The following is a 16,545-nucleotide window of genomic DNA, read 5'->3' as shown; positions in this document are numbered from 1 at the left end:
CAGAAGAGAATGAGGTCCTTCATCAGCCAAAGGTCCCCACCCTTATTTTATTATATCACTATATTCAGAGGTAAATATAGGGTGAGTTCTTAAGTGACAAAACTGAAACTTCAGTTCTCCCTGACATACAGAGATTTGGCATTCTTTCAATCTGAAAAAGGATACCTGTGGAACACTACATTGCTTCTCCAGCATATTTGTGAACCCCACCAGGAATTTGTTTTTCATGAAAGCTTCGTTGGCAGCGGCTAGTCTCATGTCTGTACTTACATTCAGCTGTTAAATGAGAAGGAGAAGGAAGGGAATTAAAGGTCTTAACCATGGGATGCCCAGTGGAGGCAAGAGGGAAGCCATACCACAGTCTCATGGGCATAGGCAGTTTAACAAGCTGGTTTAACAGTCATTCCCCACAATTTTCAAAGGGGAACATAGAAAGCTGCCTTCTGCTGCATTAAGCCATTGGTCCATCTAGTACAGAATTGTATACACTGACTGGCATCAGCTCTTCAGGATTTCAGGCAGGGGACATTCCTATCCCAGTGTGGTGCAGTGGTTAAGAGCGATAGACATGTAATCTGGGGAACCGGGTTCGCGTCTCCGCTCCTCCACATGCAGCTGCTGGGTGACCTTGGGCCAGTCACACTTCTCTGAAGTCTCTCAGCCCCACTCACCTCACAGAGTGTTTGTTGTGGGGGAGGAAGGGAAAGGAGAATGTTAGCCGCTTTGAGACTCCTGAAGGGGAGTGAAAGGCGGGATATCAAATCCAAACTCTTATTCTTCTTCTTCATCCCTACCTGGAGATACTGGAGTGAAACCTGGGACCTTCTGAATGCAGCCAGGTGCTCTGCCACTGAATTGTGGCTCCTTATAGGAAGCTGTGGGACGCGGGTGGCGCTGTGGGTAAAACCTCAGCGCCTAGGACTTGCCGATCGTATGGTCGGCGGTTCAAATCCCCGCGGCGGGGTGAGCTCCCGTCGTTCGGTCCCAGCTCCTGCCCACCTAGCAGTTCGAAAGCACTCCTAAGTGCAAGTAGATAAATAGGTACTGCTTTATAGCAGGAAGGTAAACGGCATTTCCGTGTGCTGCGCTAGTGCTGGCTCGTCAGAGCAGCTTCATCACGCTGGCCACGTGACCCGGAAGTGTCTCCGGACAGCGCTGGCCCCCGGCCTCTTAAGCGAGATGGGCACGCAACCCCAGAGTCGGACACAACTGGCCCGTACGGGCAGGGGTACCTTTACCTTTACCTTTTAGAAGAAGCTGTCTTCTCCTGAGTCAATGGTCCATCTAGATTTGTATCATCTACACTGCGTGGCACTGGCTCGCCTAAGTTTCCTTCCAGCCCTGCCCAAGGATTGGACCTGGGACCTTCTGCATACAAAGCAGATGTTGTACCACTGAGTTAGAGCTCTCCCACTTAAAAGATAGGAACAGGTGGACCAATGGTTCAGACCCAGTTATAAGACAGCCTTATAACTGCATCTGGCCATCAGTCCATCTGGTTCAGTATTGTTCATGTTGACTGGCAGTGGCTCTCCCAAGATTTCAGGCAGGGAGTATTCCCAGCTGCACCTGGCGATGCTGGGGTGCTTCTTCATGAAAAACTTGGTTCTCTGTTGCTGAGCTATAACTCTTCAGGGTGGGAAGATTTGAGCTGAGTTGAGCTGACAGTGGTAACAATTCCAGCTAGGACTGTGATGAGGTGGGTGCAACAAATGGGGTTGTAATGCGCAGGCACCCTCTAAAGCAATTGCTTTGCAAGATGTGAGCCAACCTCCTCTTGCTTTTCAGGCATTGCTTGTGACATTTATTTCAGTGAATGAAAGTTGAACTGAATAGGCTCCATTGGGTTCTGTTTTTAATTTGTGATTATCTGAATATGAATTCCTAATACCTGCTGGTCATCATGGAAATCATAACTGCAGACATGTCTCAACTCATCTTACCTTCCTTTGATGTTGATGAATTGTGAGTCTGATGATCAAGGCAGCCACTAGGGCAACTGCAGTGGCCAATATACTGATTTCCCAGGGTTGCGCTACAGAATATATCTGCAGGGTGGAAAAAAGATTGATCCAGAGGGTCACGTAGAAAACCTGAAAGGAGGAACACAATATTTATCTAATAAAATAGAGGTGAGCAACTTTTTACAAACCAAGGGCCTCTTTCACTTCTGGTCAGACTTCTGGGAGCCAAGTGCCAGAAGGGGGGTGGGGGTGGGGGAGAGAAGCTAAAGAGGGCAGAACAATGAACGTAAATTTTATCTTCATACAGTTGTCTGATTGCTACACCCACTCACACACCCCTCTGTATTCTCCAGCCATGCAAACAAAAAGCATAATTGGAATTACTGGGCACATTCCTGAGGAGAATTCTGAGGGCCAAGAAGAGAGGTCTAGAGGGCCACATTTGACCAATGGGCCTCTGGTTCCCCACACCTGCAATACATATATAGTCATTTTAGACCCTAGCAAACCCACATGCCCCAACTCTCACTGAAGCAATATGGTGCTTACCACAGCAATTGAGATCGCAAATGCTCTGGAGTTGTAGAAAAGGTGCTTTCTCACCTCTGGTTCTAGCACTGCACACTGAATCAATTTTTTCCACTGGTCAGCTGTCACCTGCATAAGCAACAGCAGCATGGTCATTTGATGTATGCCCAAATGCAATGGACACAATCCCATAACAGCATGAAGTGAGCATAAATTCACTGCCATGTTTGGATTGTGGCCAAGAAGAGCAATTGGAACTAAGACATGTGTGAAGGGCTGCTCACTCCACAAAGTGGATCAAGCCGATCCCTTCTGCCGATTTTTTTTTCTTTCCTCTAACATTCTGCCTCCTCTTCCTCCTCACCAAAGGCCAGCCCACCTGTGAGGCAAAGTGCAGCAACCACCTTAGATGCAGATCCTCAGGGGCGACAGATTCAGCCTCCAAGGAATTCCTTGGCCGCTGCTACAGTGGCAGCGGTGGCTGTGGTACACTCCTTGGAAGCCAGATCTGCTGCTTCCTCAGCAGCCTCCTGCCTCACAGTGCTACCTCCACATCAGCTTCTCTGCAAATAGGAAGCATTGCTAGTCTCCCCGCTCCTCTTGTGAGGAAATGGTAGGGGCTGCCCCCTGGGTTATGCACTTGCCTGGTTTGATTCAGGGCACACACCCAAACAACAGCCTTTGAGTCTCACTTCAGCTGTCTGGTAAGGTTGATTTGACTCACTGCTTTGTTCCCAATGTAGATCTTTATCCCTCCCTTGATCTTAATGGGAAACTCCACTGCCCCCTTCTTCCCTGGTGTGTGTGGGAGGGAGAGAGGTACCGTATTTTTCGCTTTATAACACGCACCCGACCATAACACGCACGTAGTTTTTAGAGGAGGAAAATCTGTAGGTATGCCACCCGTAGGCATTCCCTCCATAACACGCACAGACATTTCCCCTTACTTTCTAGGAGGAAAAAAGTGAGTGTTATGGTGCAAAAAATACGGTACTTTGTGGTTCACCTCAGATGCCAGACTGTCTTGAGCCTACCCTGTCCCCATCTTCCTCCTCATGTCCTTCCTCTTCCTCCTGTTCTTTATGTCCATGACACCATCACACCTCCCACTCACCCGCAAAACTAATGTGAACAAAGGAAGGAGGAGGAGGAGGAGGAGGAGGAGGAGGAGGAGGAGGAGGAGGAGGAGAAGAAGAAGAAGAAGAAGAAGAAGAAGAAGAAGAAGAAGAAGAAGAAGAAGAAGAAGAAGAAGAAGAAATGCCTTAAACTAAGTTGGATAAACTTGGCTTCCATTTGAATCTTGGAAACAACAGGGCTAGTAAGGTAATAATAATAATAATAATAATAATAATAATAATAATAATAATAATAATATTTTATTTATACCCTGCTGTCCCCAGCCAAGGCCGGGCTCAGGGCAGCTAACACCAAATATATAATACATTAAAAACACAAGATCAAACGATTGATTAAAACGCAGCTCAAAATCACAGTAAAATCAATATAAAATGAAGTGGCAACCCACGAATCACAGCCACGAGGGTCGGAATATTAAATGTTCGCCAGGCCTGGTCACTCGTGCTGGTCCCATATGGGCCGATAGAAAGCGCCAAGGGGGCCACTTACATACAGGGTTTCATGGGGAAAAGGGGGTCAGACTGGGCCCAGACCAAAGGCCTGGCAGAACAGCTGCATCTTGCAGGCCCTGCGGAAAGATGTCACATCCTGCAGGGCCCTGGTCTCTTGTGACAGAGCATTCCACCAAGCTGGGGCCAGGGCTGAAAAGGCCCAGCCCCTGGCCGAGGCCAGTCTAACCTCCTTGAGGCCTAGGACCTCCAAAGTATTATTATTTGTGGACCGTAAGGTCCTCTGCTGGGCATGCCAGGAGAGGTGGTCCCGTAGGTACGAGGGTCCTAGGTAAGTCAAAAGTCCTTCTAAGCATAAGAGCATAAGAAGAGACTTTGTGGATCAGGCCAATGGCCCACCTTATCCAGCATCCTTTTTTCACAGGGGCCAACCAGATGTCTGTGGGAAACCTGCAAGCAGGATTTGAGCACAAGGGCACTCACCCTGCCTGTGTTTTCCAGCAACTGGTATTCAGAAGCTTTGCTGCCTCCAACTGCCCCATTAATTTCAATAGGAAATAAGTTTAGCTGACAGCTTGGAGTCAAAATAACAATTGCAATAATGGAGGAGGGGAAGGAGGAGGAGGAGGAGGAGGAGGAGGAGGAGGAGGAGGAGGAGGAGGAGGAGAAGAAGAAGAAGAAGAAGAAGAAGAAGAAGAAGAAGAAGAAGAAGAAGAAGAAGAAGAAGAAGCAGCAGCAGCAGCAGCAGCAGCAGCAGCAGCAGCTGCTTGGATAGCATCAAAAAGTACTAAAAGTACTAATTACTCCTTGCGATCTGGTTCATCCTGATTTTTTTCCTTGCACAATCAAATTATATTGCATCTGGTGGCTTTTATCTCTGCATGATTCAACAAGATATATGCAACCCTCACCTGAATTCCCATGGTCTTCAATCTCTCTACCCAAAGATTCATATCAAAAAACCTAGAAAAGCAGGACTCGTGAGCTGTGAGAACCATAAGTATTTGCCCATTTTGAAGATCTGGAAGGCAACAGTAAAGAAGACTGAGTATAAGCATTGTGGAGTGGCTATCATGTCATAGCCGTGCATGTGCTTTGTGTGGAAATGGTCCCAGAAAGGATGTGGTGTTCTCCAAATGTTCTGCACTATATCTTCCCTGATCTCTGACCATTGGCTATGTACCATTCTGGATATCTTCTGGTCTCCTCTAAGTAGAACCATCTCTCAAGTATTTAATGCATGAGTCCTTCCCAGAAATACAACCAGAGATCCTTTAGAAATTAGGAATATAGAAGGATTCTGAGGATACATATTTGTCCATGTAAGTACAGTGGTACCTCGGGTTAAGTACTTAATTCGTTCCGGAGGTCCGTTCTTAACCTGAAACTGTTCTTAACCTGAAGCACCACTTTAGCTAATGGGGCCTCCTGCTGCCACTGCGCCACCGCTGCACGATTTCTGTTCTTATCCTGAAGCAAAGTTCTTAACCCGAGGTCATATTTCTGGGTTAGCAGAGTCTGTAACCTGAAGCGTATGTAACCTGAAGCATATGTAACCCAAGGTACCACTGTAGTAGATTGCTCTGGCCTGGGAGATTTGGAGTTGAATCTCTGATTAGCCATGAATAGGGATGAGCAACTCTTGTCAGTTTGTTTCACATTTTTCCTGTCTAAAGCTCAGTTCTCCAATTTCCACATCAGTTTGCAAATAATAATAATAATAATAATAATAATAATAATAATAATAATAATAATAATTATCATGAAAGTTCATTTGCATTTTTGTACATACTTCTCCTAGTATACAAATCGTTTCCCCCGATAAATGCATGCTTGCATGCTATTTTCACTACCCCTGGCCAGAACCCCCTTGACATGATTTTATATTTCCTTGCAGACACAGATAAGTATGTGACCTGGCAGGTAGCCCTTTTTCCAACTGCTGCTAGGAAAATTAGAGCAAATTATATAGCCAAGGTAGCCATTAACTGTAAAGGTGATGAATTTATTTGATCCTATCTATCTACCTCAGGCTATGCTCTATCTTTGTCTCCACACTCTGAGTATAAATTGCACACTGTATTAATTGATATTGTTTTTAACATTAGTGACCGTGTGATGATTTTAGCTTATGAATTTTATTGTTTAATGTTTTTATTTGTACATTGGGGTATTTTCATAGCTTTGTTTAGAGTACGTAATGTTTTAATAATGTAAATGTTTTAAGTCCCTTTTTATCAATTCAGTATATTTTCTTTTAATTGTCAAATAATTCTGTGTACATTGCGGCAGCCTTTGGCTATGTGCAATAAAACTGACTGAGGCTATTTTCACTAATATATGCACTTCTATGCACAGGGTACGATTTTTCTTTGTCTGCATTACTCAGTTTGTGAAATTCCATAAAGTGCAAATTTTGGGGGCTGGTTGTGTTTGAGTTAACTTATCATTTTGGAAGCTGTGGTTTACGTATGTGTGACTTTAAGTGTGAACTGAATCAAATTTCTCCCCCATCCCTACTGGAAATGCTAAGGATGGAAATTGTTCTGTGTGGAAAGCAGGGACCTCGTCACTGAGCTTTCAGCCCTTCTGAAGAAAAGATTCAGCTTCATAGATTCTTTGACTGGACAGCTAATGGGACACCTTCCCAGAAGTTGTTCAACTTCCACCCCCATCATCCTTGATCATTAGCCATGCTGGCTTGGGCTGATGGAAACTGTGGTCCCAACAGAATCAGGAATGAGCCAGAGGGCATTCTGTATTCATCGCATGCAGCAATCAGTTCTGCTGCAATTGGTTTTCTTCCAAAAACTATGCTATTTTTCTCTCTGTTCTGCTGTGGTGAAGTTGCATAACTTATGTAAGTTAAGCAATTAATTATGTAGATTATAGAATATATTCTTAGTACGTTATTCCAAGCCATTCATTTCAATGCAAAGGAAACATGATATATGCAGGTGCTGTAGTTACACCCTGTGCCATAGTGTATAGTGTGGGGATTCATTTAATGGCCTCCAATATCCCACCCATCTCTATGGTTCTTTGTTTCCACGGCAGTCTTTCCCAGTGTGGGACCCTCCAGATGTTTTGGACTACAACTCCCATCAGCCCAACCCAGCATGGTTAGGAATGATAGGAGATGCAGTCTAAACATCTAGAGGGTCTCAGGTTTAGGAAGGCTATTTCTCAGGCAGAAGTATTGTCTCAGCCATAATGCACACACTCCATTTATAGCTGGAGGTATCAGGGACAATTATCTGTATGCAATTATCTGCACACTGCTGTACCATTGAGTTATCATCATCCTTGAAGGAAAAGAGATGGTAAAGGTTGTCCAACAATTCCTGGAGCAGGGAAGGGGGAATAGCCTACTGATCCTCCAAAAGACATCACTGAAGTATCATATTGAACTGATCGTGCAATGGCTGCCATACATTTTACCACATTATTCTTTTGTTTTAAATTAGGATTACCAGACGTCCCCAGACCCTTTCCTAAAATAAAGCATGAAATCCCCCCCCCCCCAAAAAAAGTGTTCCTGGATTCCTGGGGGGGGGGTGGAAATCTGGTAACCATATTTTAAATTGCATTTGTTTAAATGTGAAGCCTGGTGAAGCCGAGTCCATTAAAGACACTACAGTGCATTAAAATATACCTAAATATACACAAGGCAATTCATGGATGGAAACTCTTTCTCTCGAATAGTTTCTATGGGCTCCTCCAGACAAGCTATTCATTGAGTATTCATTTTTATTTGCTTGCAATGGCATACCTTGGGATCTCAAATTCCTGTGGTGCCCTGTGCAATGCCAAATTCAGTTTGCCTTCCCTTCTACATCATAGTTGCAGCACCCCCTATAGCACTTCCATGCTCTGCACCCAGTGCAACTAAACCAGTTGCACTCTCCTAAATCTGCCTATGTTGCTTGCTCAAAGCTTGCACAGAGGATAAATTATATCCAACTCGTTCTGTTTGTGGTTTGTGGTTATACAACAATGAGCATTCACCCTTCATTCATCCTGATTTGCTTGTGCAGTGTTTAAGCGTATTCCAGTTATTCATTCATTCATTTCATTCTTTTCTCCTTCACTTACCTAAACACAAAATATCTGTTTCTTTTCCTAAAGTGGATTTGCTACATTGGGAAAACAGAGCACTTCAATCAGCTGCAATGGCACATATCTAAATTTCCTTGTTTGAATTTGAATCCCTCCTGCAAAACACTGACAGTCTGGATGTGACCCATGTTTAGTTCAGTGTGTGTTGACTATTCTACACCTCATTTTTGGCAATCAACAGTGCATTCATCTACATTACCTTCCTTCCAGTAGTCTGAATGTTCCTCCCCTTGGGTCTGACAGTAAGACACGGAGAATGGTAATTCGTCTTCCTTAGACATGTCCACTTGCTTTTTCCAACAAGCCATATTGCAGAGCAGTGTCACTCAAGAATTTCAGAATCAGATGGAAAATCTAGCTTTCTGCATCCACATCTTCCACCTGGAAGTTGCTCTGTCCTAGGAAACACCAAGCTAATCATGTGATATCTGATCTGAGAGGTGGTCGAGGGTTGCAAATGGAGGCCAAGCAAGCTCAAGATGGGTCCTGAGATGGAAACCTACTTGTCTGAGCTCTCAGTAGAAGATCTGTTGCAGAGTTCTGCCCCTGTTACTTCACATCCTCCTCCTTTCATGAAGCTTCATTGAGTCACTATCTGAAGCAATGTTATATACTCATCAACAGTGGGTGGAACGAGACTTGGCAAGAGTCCCATGCATGTATGCAACATAGGTCCTGCATTTGCCAACCAAGGGGAAATGCAAGTTATGTCATAATCCAATTACAGGGCCCTCTTTTTCTGCTGCACTTTCAGAAACTCAGCCTGTCAATGTTTTGTCTTCTCTGCTGTTTTCTCTTTGCTGAATTTCTTTTTCTCAATTCACACACCTAAACACGCATACACAAACATGTACAAGTCATTAAGGTACCGTGAGTGGGGAGGGGAGGCTGAAACAAAATGTTGCAATGTAGAGAGCTGCTGTCAGCAGTGGTTGGTGCCCATAGCGATTAGTAGGGAGGAAGGCTGAGAAGCCAGCACTAGGTGGAGCCTGAGCCAATGACAGACAGAGCTAACTCATTCTAGATTTGATCTCATCCTATTCTCTTCACAGCTCTATAATGGCAGCACTGAGAATAATGAGGAGCAGGCTAACAGCTAAGCTAACTGTCCATCAGCTGGACTGTTTGTAAATAGGAAGGAAGGCAGGTGGCAGCTGACTAAGGACAGAATGAGGCTGATGGGACAGCACCCATTTCCCCTTTTAGACCAGACTCCACTGGCTGCTGTTCAGGGTTTTGCTTTGTTTTCCCTGGAGTTAAAACATAGGCTCTATCACTGGAGACTAGTCCATGGGAGTGAATGGGACTTTCCTCTACCCACTATGGTCTGTTCCCAATCAGACAGCTGCCATCTGTTTGCCTGCCTGCCTTCATCCTTACTACTAGCCAGGGGGTGGCCTTAGCTATCAGCTCCCACCTCATTATTCTCAGTGTTGCTTTTGCAGAACTCAGGATGGGGACAAAATCAGAATTAGCCAGCTCAGCCTGTCATTGGCTCTGGAGCCACTTACTGTTTGAATTCCTTGCCTTCTGCCCTATCAGTCCCAAAGGACATCAACACCCTTTCCCATGATATCCTACACCCTTTCCCCTTCACAATCACCCTGCTAAGAAAACAAACACTCAGCATTACTTCACCACAGAGTATGCTCAGTCCTCAATGGATTGTTTTAGGTTCCCACAACCCCTTGTGGGTCTGTCCGTCCCACTAAATATTTTTGGTACTTATGCCGATTCCTCCCTGTGCATGTACAATGCCCCTTCTGGCTACATAATTATTGACACTTGGAGAATGCATTTCTGTTAGTATATAGCAGGGGTGGTGAACCGATGGTCCCCCAGGTGTTTCTGGACTACATATCCCATCATCCCTGATTATCAGTGATGCTGGCTGAGGCTGATGGTGGCTGAAGTCCAATAACAAAAAGGCTACTGGTTCTCCATCCCTGGGATATAGGGTGCAAACAGGTCATGTACCCCAAATCAGGGGGTCCATGAGTTGATTGAGTCAACCAAGTTGAGGACCACCTGCCACACCCTTGATCTGGTCCTGAATTAATTTTGGGAAGGGGCTAATGTTTAATTACATATGGCTGGGGGGGGGGAGGAGAAATTTGATCTCTTTCTGCCTCACCACTCTTGACCAACAGCAGGGATGGGGGTCAGTTCTTCAGGGTGCTCCACAAGCAAGTTCTCTGAAAAGCCATTTTCAAAGGAAAATCCTGTGGAAAGCAGGGGGGCACCTCCTTTGAAGAGAAGCACAGCCCCTGCATAATGGTCTTTTGCAAACTCCTGCTCTAGGTGGAGGCCTCTTGCAAAGGAGCTCCATGCACCACGCAGGATTGATGCCTCCACTGATGGATCCTGTGTGCTGCTGCTTCAGAACAGGTCTCAGGCAGGAAGGAGTGGCAGGTGGCAGGCACCTACCTTTCCCCAGAAAGACACAGCCCATGGTCAGGGTATGGTTATTGTGGGGGGTTTCCCACCCAGTGCCTGCCTATCCTCCCTGTCTGACATCCCATAGCCTGATGGCCATGGATGCCATCCGACCCAACCTGTAGAGATCCATGGCTGTACCGAAGTCACCCAAATATGGCTGATCTGGGTCATGCATCAGGCAAATCTGTTGCACAGCCCTCGGTGCAATCCATAGTCTGCACTCTTTCACTTGTGAGGCTTATTATGCATTGCAAACCAGAAACACAAGACCCCACTTGTACAAAAAAGGAAGAAAGAATATGGGCTGCATACCCTTCGTTCTCAAGGTCCTTTGGTTCTGTGGATTTATCTCCAGTGCCCTCTACCCTATAAAGAGCATTATTCAGAATAGCAGTGCGCACAAGCCACTAAGAAAGATAATATCACAATGACATTCAAAGCAGCAAGCTTTTATTCATTCAAAATCCAGTTAAAACTATCCAGTTTAATTAACTCAACCAAACTGATGAACTTGATCCAGTCTTACCAGCTTTTCAAAGCCTGGTAGTCATTTACACCTCCAGTGTACACGTACACACACACACACCCTCCTTGGCCCTAGGGAATCCCACCTCCTACCTCCACTTTGGGAACCACTGCTCTACACTAATAAATTCATTTTCGCTTGTCTTTTGTACATGGCTTGTACCTAGCCCGCTATGATTGCATCAGTGGCATGTTGCATAATACACCCAACAGAAACAGAAACAAGAAAAACTTGGGAATTTTTGATCATCTCTCCTGTAACCAACCACCCAACCATTACTCAACCACTTGCTGGGAATTATGAATGAGAAGTTGGACTAGCTTTCCATCCTCAGAGGTCCCTTAGGGTAGGAAGTGCACTCCCTTCTCCTTCATTACTAAAATAATCTAGGTCTCTTGTGCATGAGTCAGCTTCTTTATGAGCTGCGGTAAAAAAACAAAGACAATAACCTATGGAAAATGTGTGTGTGTGTGTGTGTGAGAGAGAGAGAGAGAGAGAGAGAGCGCTTACATTGCCGCCTCCTTCTACTGCTGTGCAGAACTCCGTCATAAACATCTGGTCCTCTTCCAACCAGGAAGGAGCGTCAAAGATCAAAATGCTGTAAGGTTTCCATAGAATTGCAGGATTGTTTAGATTGGGAGGAAGCAGGTAAAAAATATGGAAAGTCTTGCTGAATGCCGACCAAAATATTTTTCTCAGCTCAGACCAGCAAGGCAGCTTAGTGACTGCAAAGGAATTCAGTCATGTGTTCCTCAAATCCTGTGGTTTGGCTTCCAAAGGGGCCCTCTTGATAGTTCCACTACCCTCGGACATTAAGGGGGTGGCAGCCTGGGAAAAGGCATTCTTTGTGGCAGCCCCTAAACTGTGGTATTCCTTCCCCCATACAGGTGCATCTGGAGCTTTCATTATGTAGTTCTTGTTTCTTTATCTTTCTTTATTTTGACACTTGGGTAGAGATTGGGGAATGGTTCAGCTTAGGTCAGATTTAAAGGCAATTCTACCTAATTCATATTTCTCCAAACAACACAAACTGGAACACAAGAAAAGCCCTGTAGGATCAGGCCAAAGGCCCACCTACTCCAGCATCCTCTTCTCACACTGGCTCCTCCCCACTCACCCACACTTTGTAGCCTAAAGTGGTATAGAAGATACAGATTACGGCTCTCAATCTCTCTTGGTTGGAAGGGCAGGGTTCCTCTGAGTGGGTCCTTAAATGGCAAGGAGAGCTGCTATCTTGTAATTAATTGTGGCAATTAATCTGCAATTAATCTATGTCAACAAGATGCCTCTGACCATTTCAGTTTTTCCTTTACAACCTGCTTGGAAGCAACCATTGTAAACCTACAAGCATCCAGCAAAGTTCTGCAGCACTTGTTTATCTGCCTGTGTCAAAGCTTTTTGCTGTTCTGTAATGTGGATAAACTGTGCTGACTTTGTGCCCTTCTACAGATTTTTCTTATTATTGTCTGAAGGCTGAACATAGAAGAAAAATCCATGGCTTCCTTAACAGGAGACACATCTCAGCTTCAAGAGACTTGGCCTGCAAATCCTCACCTTTTTTTCTACTGGATCTTTTTCAGGGCCTCCTGTAGCCTCTTGCTGGGCACTCTTAAATCCCCTGTGAACGGCTGCATATGAAATCAGTAGTGTTATTTTTAGCTCCCTCTCCTCTGGCTCCCAGTGCTTTAACAGCACACAAATCATAGTGGGAGGCCCTTTTCAGCCTGAGAGCCACATTCCCTTCTGGGCAAACCAACTGGGGTCCACATGTCAGTGGTGGATAGGGCCAGAGGGAAAAATGGATGGAACAATGAATGTAAATATTATCTTTGTGCCTTACTGTAGTTTATACACACATTCACACAGAACTTTATATCCTCCCTCCAGATAAGCAAGAGACAATACTGAGTCAGATGGACCAATTGTCTGACTTGCTATATGGCAGCTAAGTGAAATCTCACACAGCTCCAGCCAGCTTTGCAATGTCTCTCCATTCCTTTGAAAGCCTCATTTTGCTTGTTTTTCATTAATCACAGCTTGTCACCAACACAATCTGGTTGGTCTTAGGGGTGCCACCTTGGGGGTGGGTGCTGAGCTCTTTGGGCCCCTGAATAGTATTTCAGGGAGGGGAGGCTGAACGTTGAGATGTGGCTTCTGTAGCCAGCTTCTTCTCCTCCTGCTGCTGCAGCGGAAAGAGGCCCTGGCTCTTCCCAATGTCACACTGAGCATTGTGCACATGACATTGCGCACGGCACATGTAATGCTCGGGACACTCAGCACACAGGACATCACACACACTATGTTCTGCACGACGCCAGAAGGAGCCAGGGCCTCTTTCAGCAGCAGGAAAAGCCAGTGCTCGGGCTGCTCAGCGCTCATCACTTGGGATGCTCAACATGCACCACTGAGGGTGCTCAGCATGCTAGTGACTTCGCACACACAAGCAACACAAGTGCCATGTGTTGCACACGGAACACCAGCTGCCCCAATCTGCTTCATAAGTTGGAATGTATGGTTGGTCTTCACCATGACCAGTTTGAAAGTAACCATGGATATTCAAACCATGGATTGTGAAGCTGGCTTGTTTCAACAGGCAATAGTTAAGATTAACCAGAGTTTATTGCTTGAATGCAGTGTTTGGGGTTAGGAGAGGAGTAGTACCTCTGGTGAAGGCCGTCATGCTCCTTCTGGGGTTGTTTGCTCACCTTTTGTCCCCAACCCTGCACTCATCTCTCACCTATAGTGGCTACACCTCAGGAAACGGCTTTGACTGAGCAGCTAAAGCAGGTGAGGGTAGCCAATGGTTCTCAAACCCTTGGTGAGTTAGGGACTTCCCCTGCATGCAAAGACAAGCTCTGGTGGACTTAGTGGATGAGACAAATAATGGGTCTACAGGGGTCAGCAAACTTTTTCAGCAGGGGGCTGGTCCACTGTCCCTCAGACCTTGTGGGGGGCTGGACTATATTTTGGAAAAATAAATAAATGAAAAAATTCCTATTCCCCACAAATAACCCAGAGATGCATTTTAAATAAAAGGACACATTCTATTAATGTAAAAACATGCTGATTCCTGGACTGTCCGTGGGCCGGACTGAGGTGATAGGACTGGATCTGGCCCCCGGGCCTTAGTTTGCCTACCCATGGTCTAGGTGGTAGTTTCTGCATATGCTGTAGAGGGAAGTGAGTGGCAGATGGGACTTATCAACCTGGGAAGGTAGCCCGTACAGTGGTACCTTGGGTTAAGAATTTAATTCGTTCTGAAGGTCTGTTCTTAACCTGAAACTATTCTTAACCTGAGGTACCTCTTTAGCTAATGGGGCCTCCCACTGCCGCTGCGCCGTTATCATGCAGTTTCTGTTCTCATCCTGAAGCAAAGTTCTTAACCCGAGCTACTATTTCTGGGTTAGCGGAGTCTGGAACTTGAAGCGTCTGTAACCTGAGTTACCACTGTATGGAAATAAAACTCTGATCCTAAACCTCCAATTCCTTGCAGGAGAAAACCTATGGGAGTAAACTGTGAGAAAAATATATACCCATTGCCTTGTGGGGCATATTTAGGAGAAGAAAAGACTAAGGAATAAATCCTACACAAATCCAGAGTGGTGCCATGTACGCCTCCTTCTGGCAACTCCTGCAGCCAAGCTGGTTCCAAACGTATTGCTCTGCTTTCCTCTGGACCACATCAGCGACACCAAGTGGGGGTCTTTTCGTCTAGGCAGCCCAAGCCCTCCAAACTCACTGCCCAGGCTTGGGCTTCAGAAGGTTCACTTTGGTGCTGCTAATGCAGCAAAAACAACACAGGAGGAAACAGTTACAAATTACTGGTCTCTGCAGCCACAGCAGGCGCTGCAATTCCCCAGTGGTCTGACTTCACCCCGAGGCACACTTGAGACAGACAGATGCCAACATTTGTTTGAACATGGCTCATGGGTCACTATGTCTTTTCATCAAGCTACTGGAACAGGCCACAAGTATTTCAGTATTTCTGCTTTAATGTTTTACTAGATTCTTATTGTATTTTGATGCGATATACTGATTTTTTGCTTGAGATTTTTTGCTTGTAACTTGTGTGAACCACTTATTATATTATAATAAGCAGTACAGAAGTTATTAAAATGAATCAGTGATCAAGGTTATAAGTATTTTAAAAATCCAAAGTGATTATTAACAAATTACTTTGAGCCACCACCCACAAAAGACAGCAGGTGGTGTTGCATTATTTTTTACACTGTAAGGTCAAACTGGGACATGCTTTTATTACCAGCTAATGACTCCATACTCCCATCAATGGCTTTGAACACACCGCCCAATTAGCAATCTCAACTCTATATATAGATGAACAAATATAGACCCATGAAAGATTTGGAGCCATAATAGAAAGCTGACTCCGGCAACAGAATAGGGAAGTCATTAAGGAACAGGACAAACCATTAAATGCCATTCATAAAATCTCGTGTGGCACCATGAGATCTCTTTCTGTCTCATACACACACAGAAAGAGAGAGAGAGAGAGAGAGAGAGAGAGAGAGAGAGAGAGATGAATGGGACATTCCATGCACAGTTCTGGTCAACTGCTCTGTCAAACTTCACAGCAGCAGCAGAAGCCCTTTTCCCCCAGCTGCCACTCCTACTATGTATTTTGCTTACACAATCCACAGATGGGGCAAAGGTCACCCTTTTAGATGCCATTAAAAGGGGATTAGGCAATGTATCTGAAGAAGTGTGCATGCACACGAAAGCTCATACCAAGAACTAACTTAGTTGGTCTTTAAGGTGCTACTGGAAGGAATTTTTTTATTCTGGAAAATAATGGCTACTGGTGATGGCTGTATACCAGGTGCTCAGAACACACATCAGGCCTAGCCAGCTGAGCCAAGGATGCTGGTTGTAGTTCAGCAGCAACTCAATGAGGATGAGGCAGAATGCTTCTGAATATTAGTCACTAGGTACCAACAGTGACAGCCCCCTGCAGGAAGCTTGTTTGCTGGTGGGAGCTGGTGACGGACAGAACAAGATGTTAGACACACCTTCAGTCTGATGCAAGGCTCTCCTGTGTTCTAACATGCATGGGATGTTAGAATGACACAGAACATTTTGTGCTCTGGCATCTGCCCAAATGCAAAATATAAAGATATAAGAGCCTACGATGTTATTTATGCAACTCCTGCCTGACTCTTCAGCTGACACCAGATGGCTCAGCAAAACAGAAACTGTTTCACCGCACACTGACTTGGGTGAAGGCAGTAGTGATAACTCCCGGTTGCTTCTGCAAAACCTCTGCAGAGCTTCTCCTCCCACCCCACCCAACAAGACTTCTGGCACGATGAAATGACTCGAGACCAAATACTAAGTCTATACTCCTATGCAGTCATCTGCTTGGTGC

General features: G+C 45.3%; 1 protein-coding gene and 1 long non-coding RNA gene across 4 annotated transcripts in view; both read right to left on the bottom strand.

Moving 5' to 3' along the window:
* Positions 1–9,005, bottom strand: part of TMEM268 (transmembrane protein 268) — a 102,399-nt gene extending 93,394 nt beyond the window's left edge. The window contains exons 1-6 of one of the 3 annotated variants that reach the window (XM_083486002.1): positions 8,701–9,003; positions 8,397–8,595; positions 4,990–5,099; positions 2,514–2,621; positions 1,944–2,093; positions 166–276 (exon numbers count right to left, since the gene is read on the bottom strand). In XM_083486002.1, coding sequence (XP_083342128.1) covers positions 166–276; positions 1,944–2,093; positions 2,514–2,621; positions 4,990–5,099; positions 8,397–8,505 — 588 coding nt within the window. In that variant the 5' untranslated portion in view covers positions 8,506–8,595; positions 8,701–9,003. Of the gene's footprint in view, positions 1–165; positions 277–1,943; positions 2,094–2,513; positions 2,622–4,989; positions 5,100–8,396 lie in introns of all 3 variants that reach the window. The other 2 variants (XR_014521620.1, XM_083486003.1) reach the window with 2 other exon arrangements.
* The window catches only part of LOC310698664, a 207,943-nt gene that overhangs the window by 32,044 nt on the left and 159,354 nt on the right, over positions 1–16,545 (bottom strand). The window lies entirely within an intron of this gene.

This window comes from Podarcis liolepis (genome assembly GCF_965112155.1).
Source record: "Podarcis liolepis genome assembly, chromosome: Z".
Taxonomy (NCBI): Eukaryota; Metazoa; Chordata; class Lepidosauria; order Squamata; family Lacertidae; genus Podarcis; species Podarcis liolepis.
Note: the sequence above shows the minus strand (reverse complement) of the source record. Positions and strands in the feature narration are given on the sequence as shown.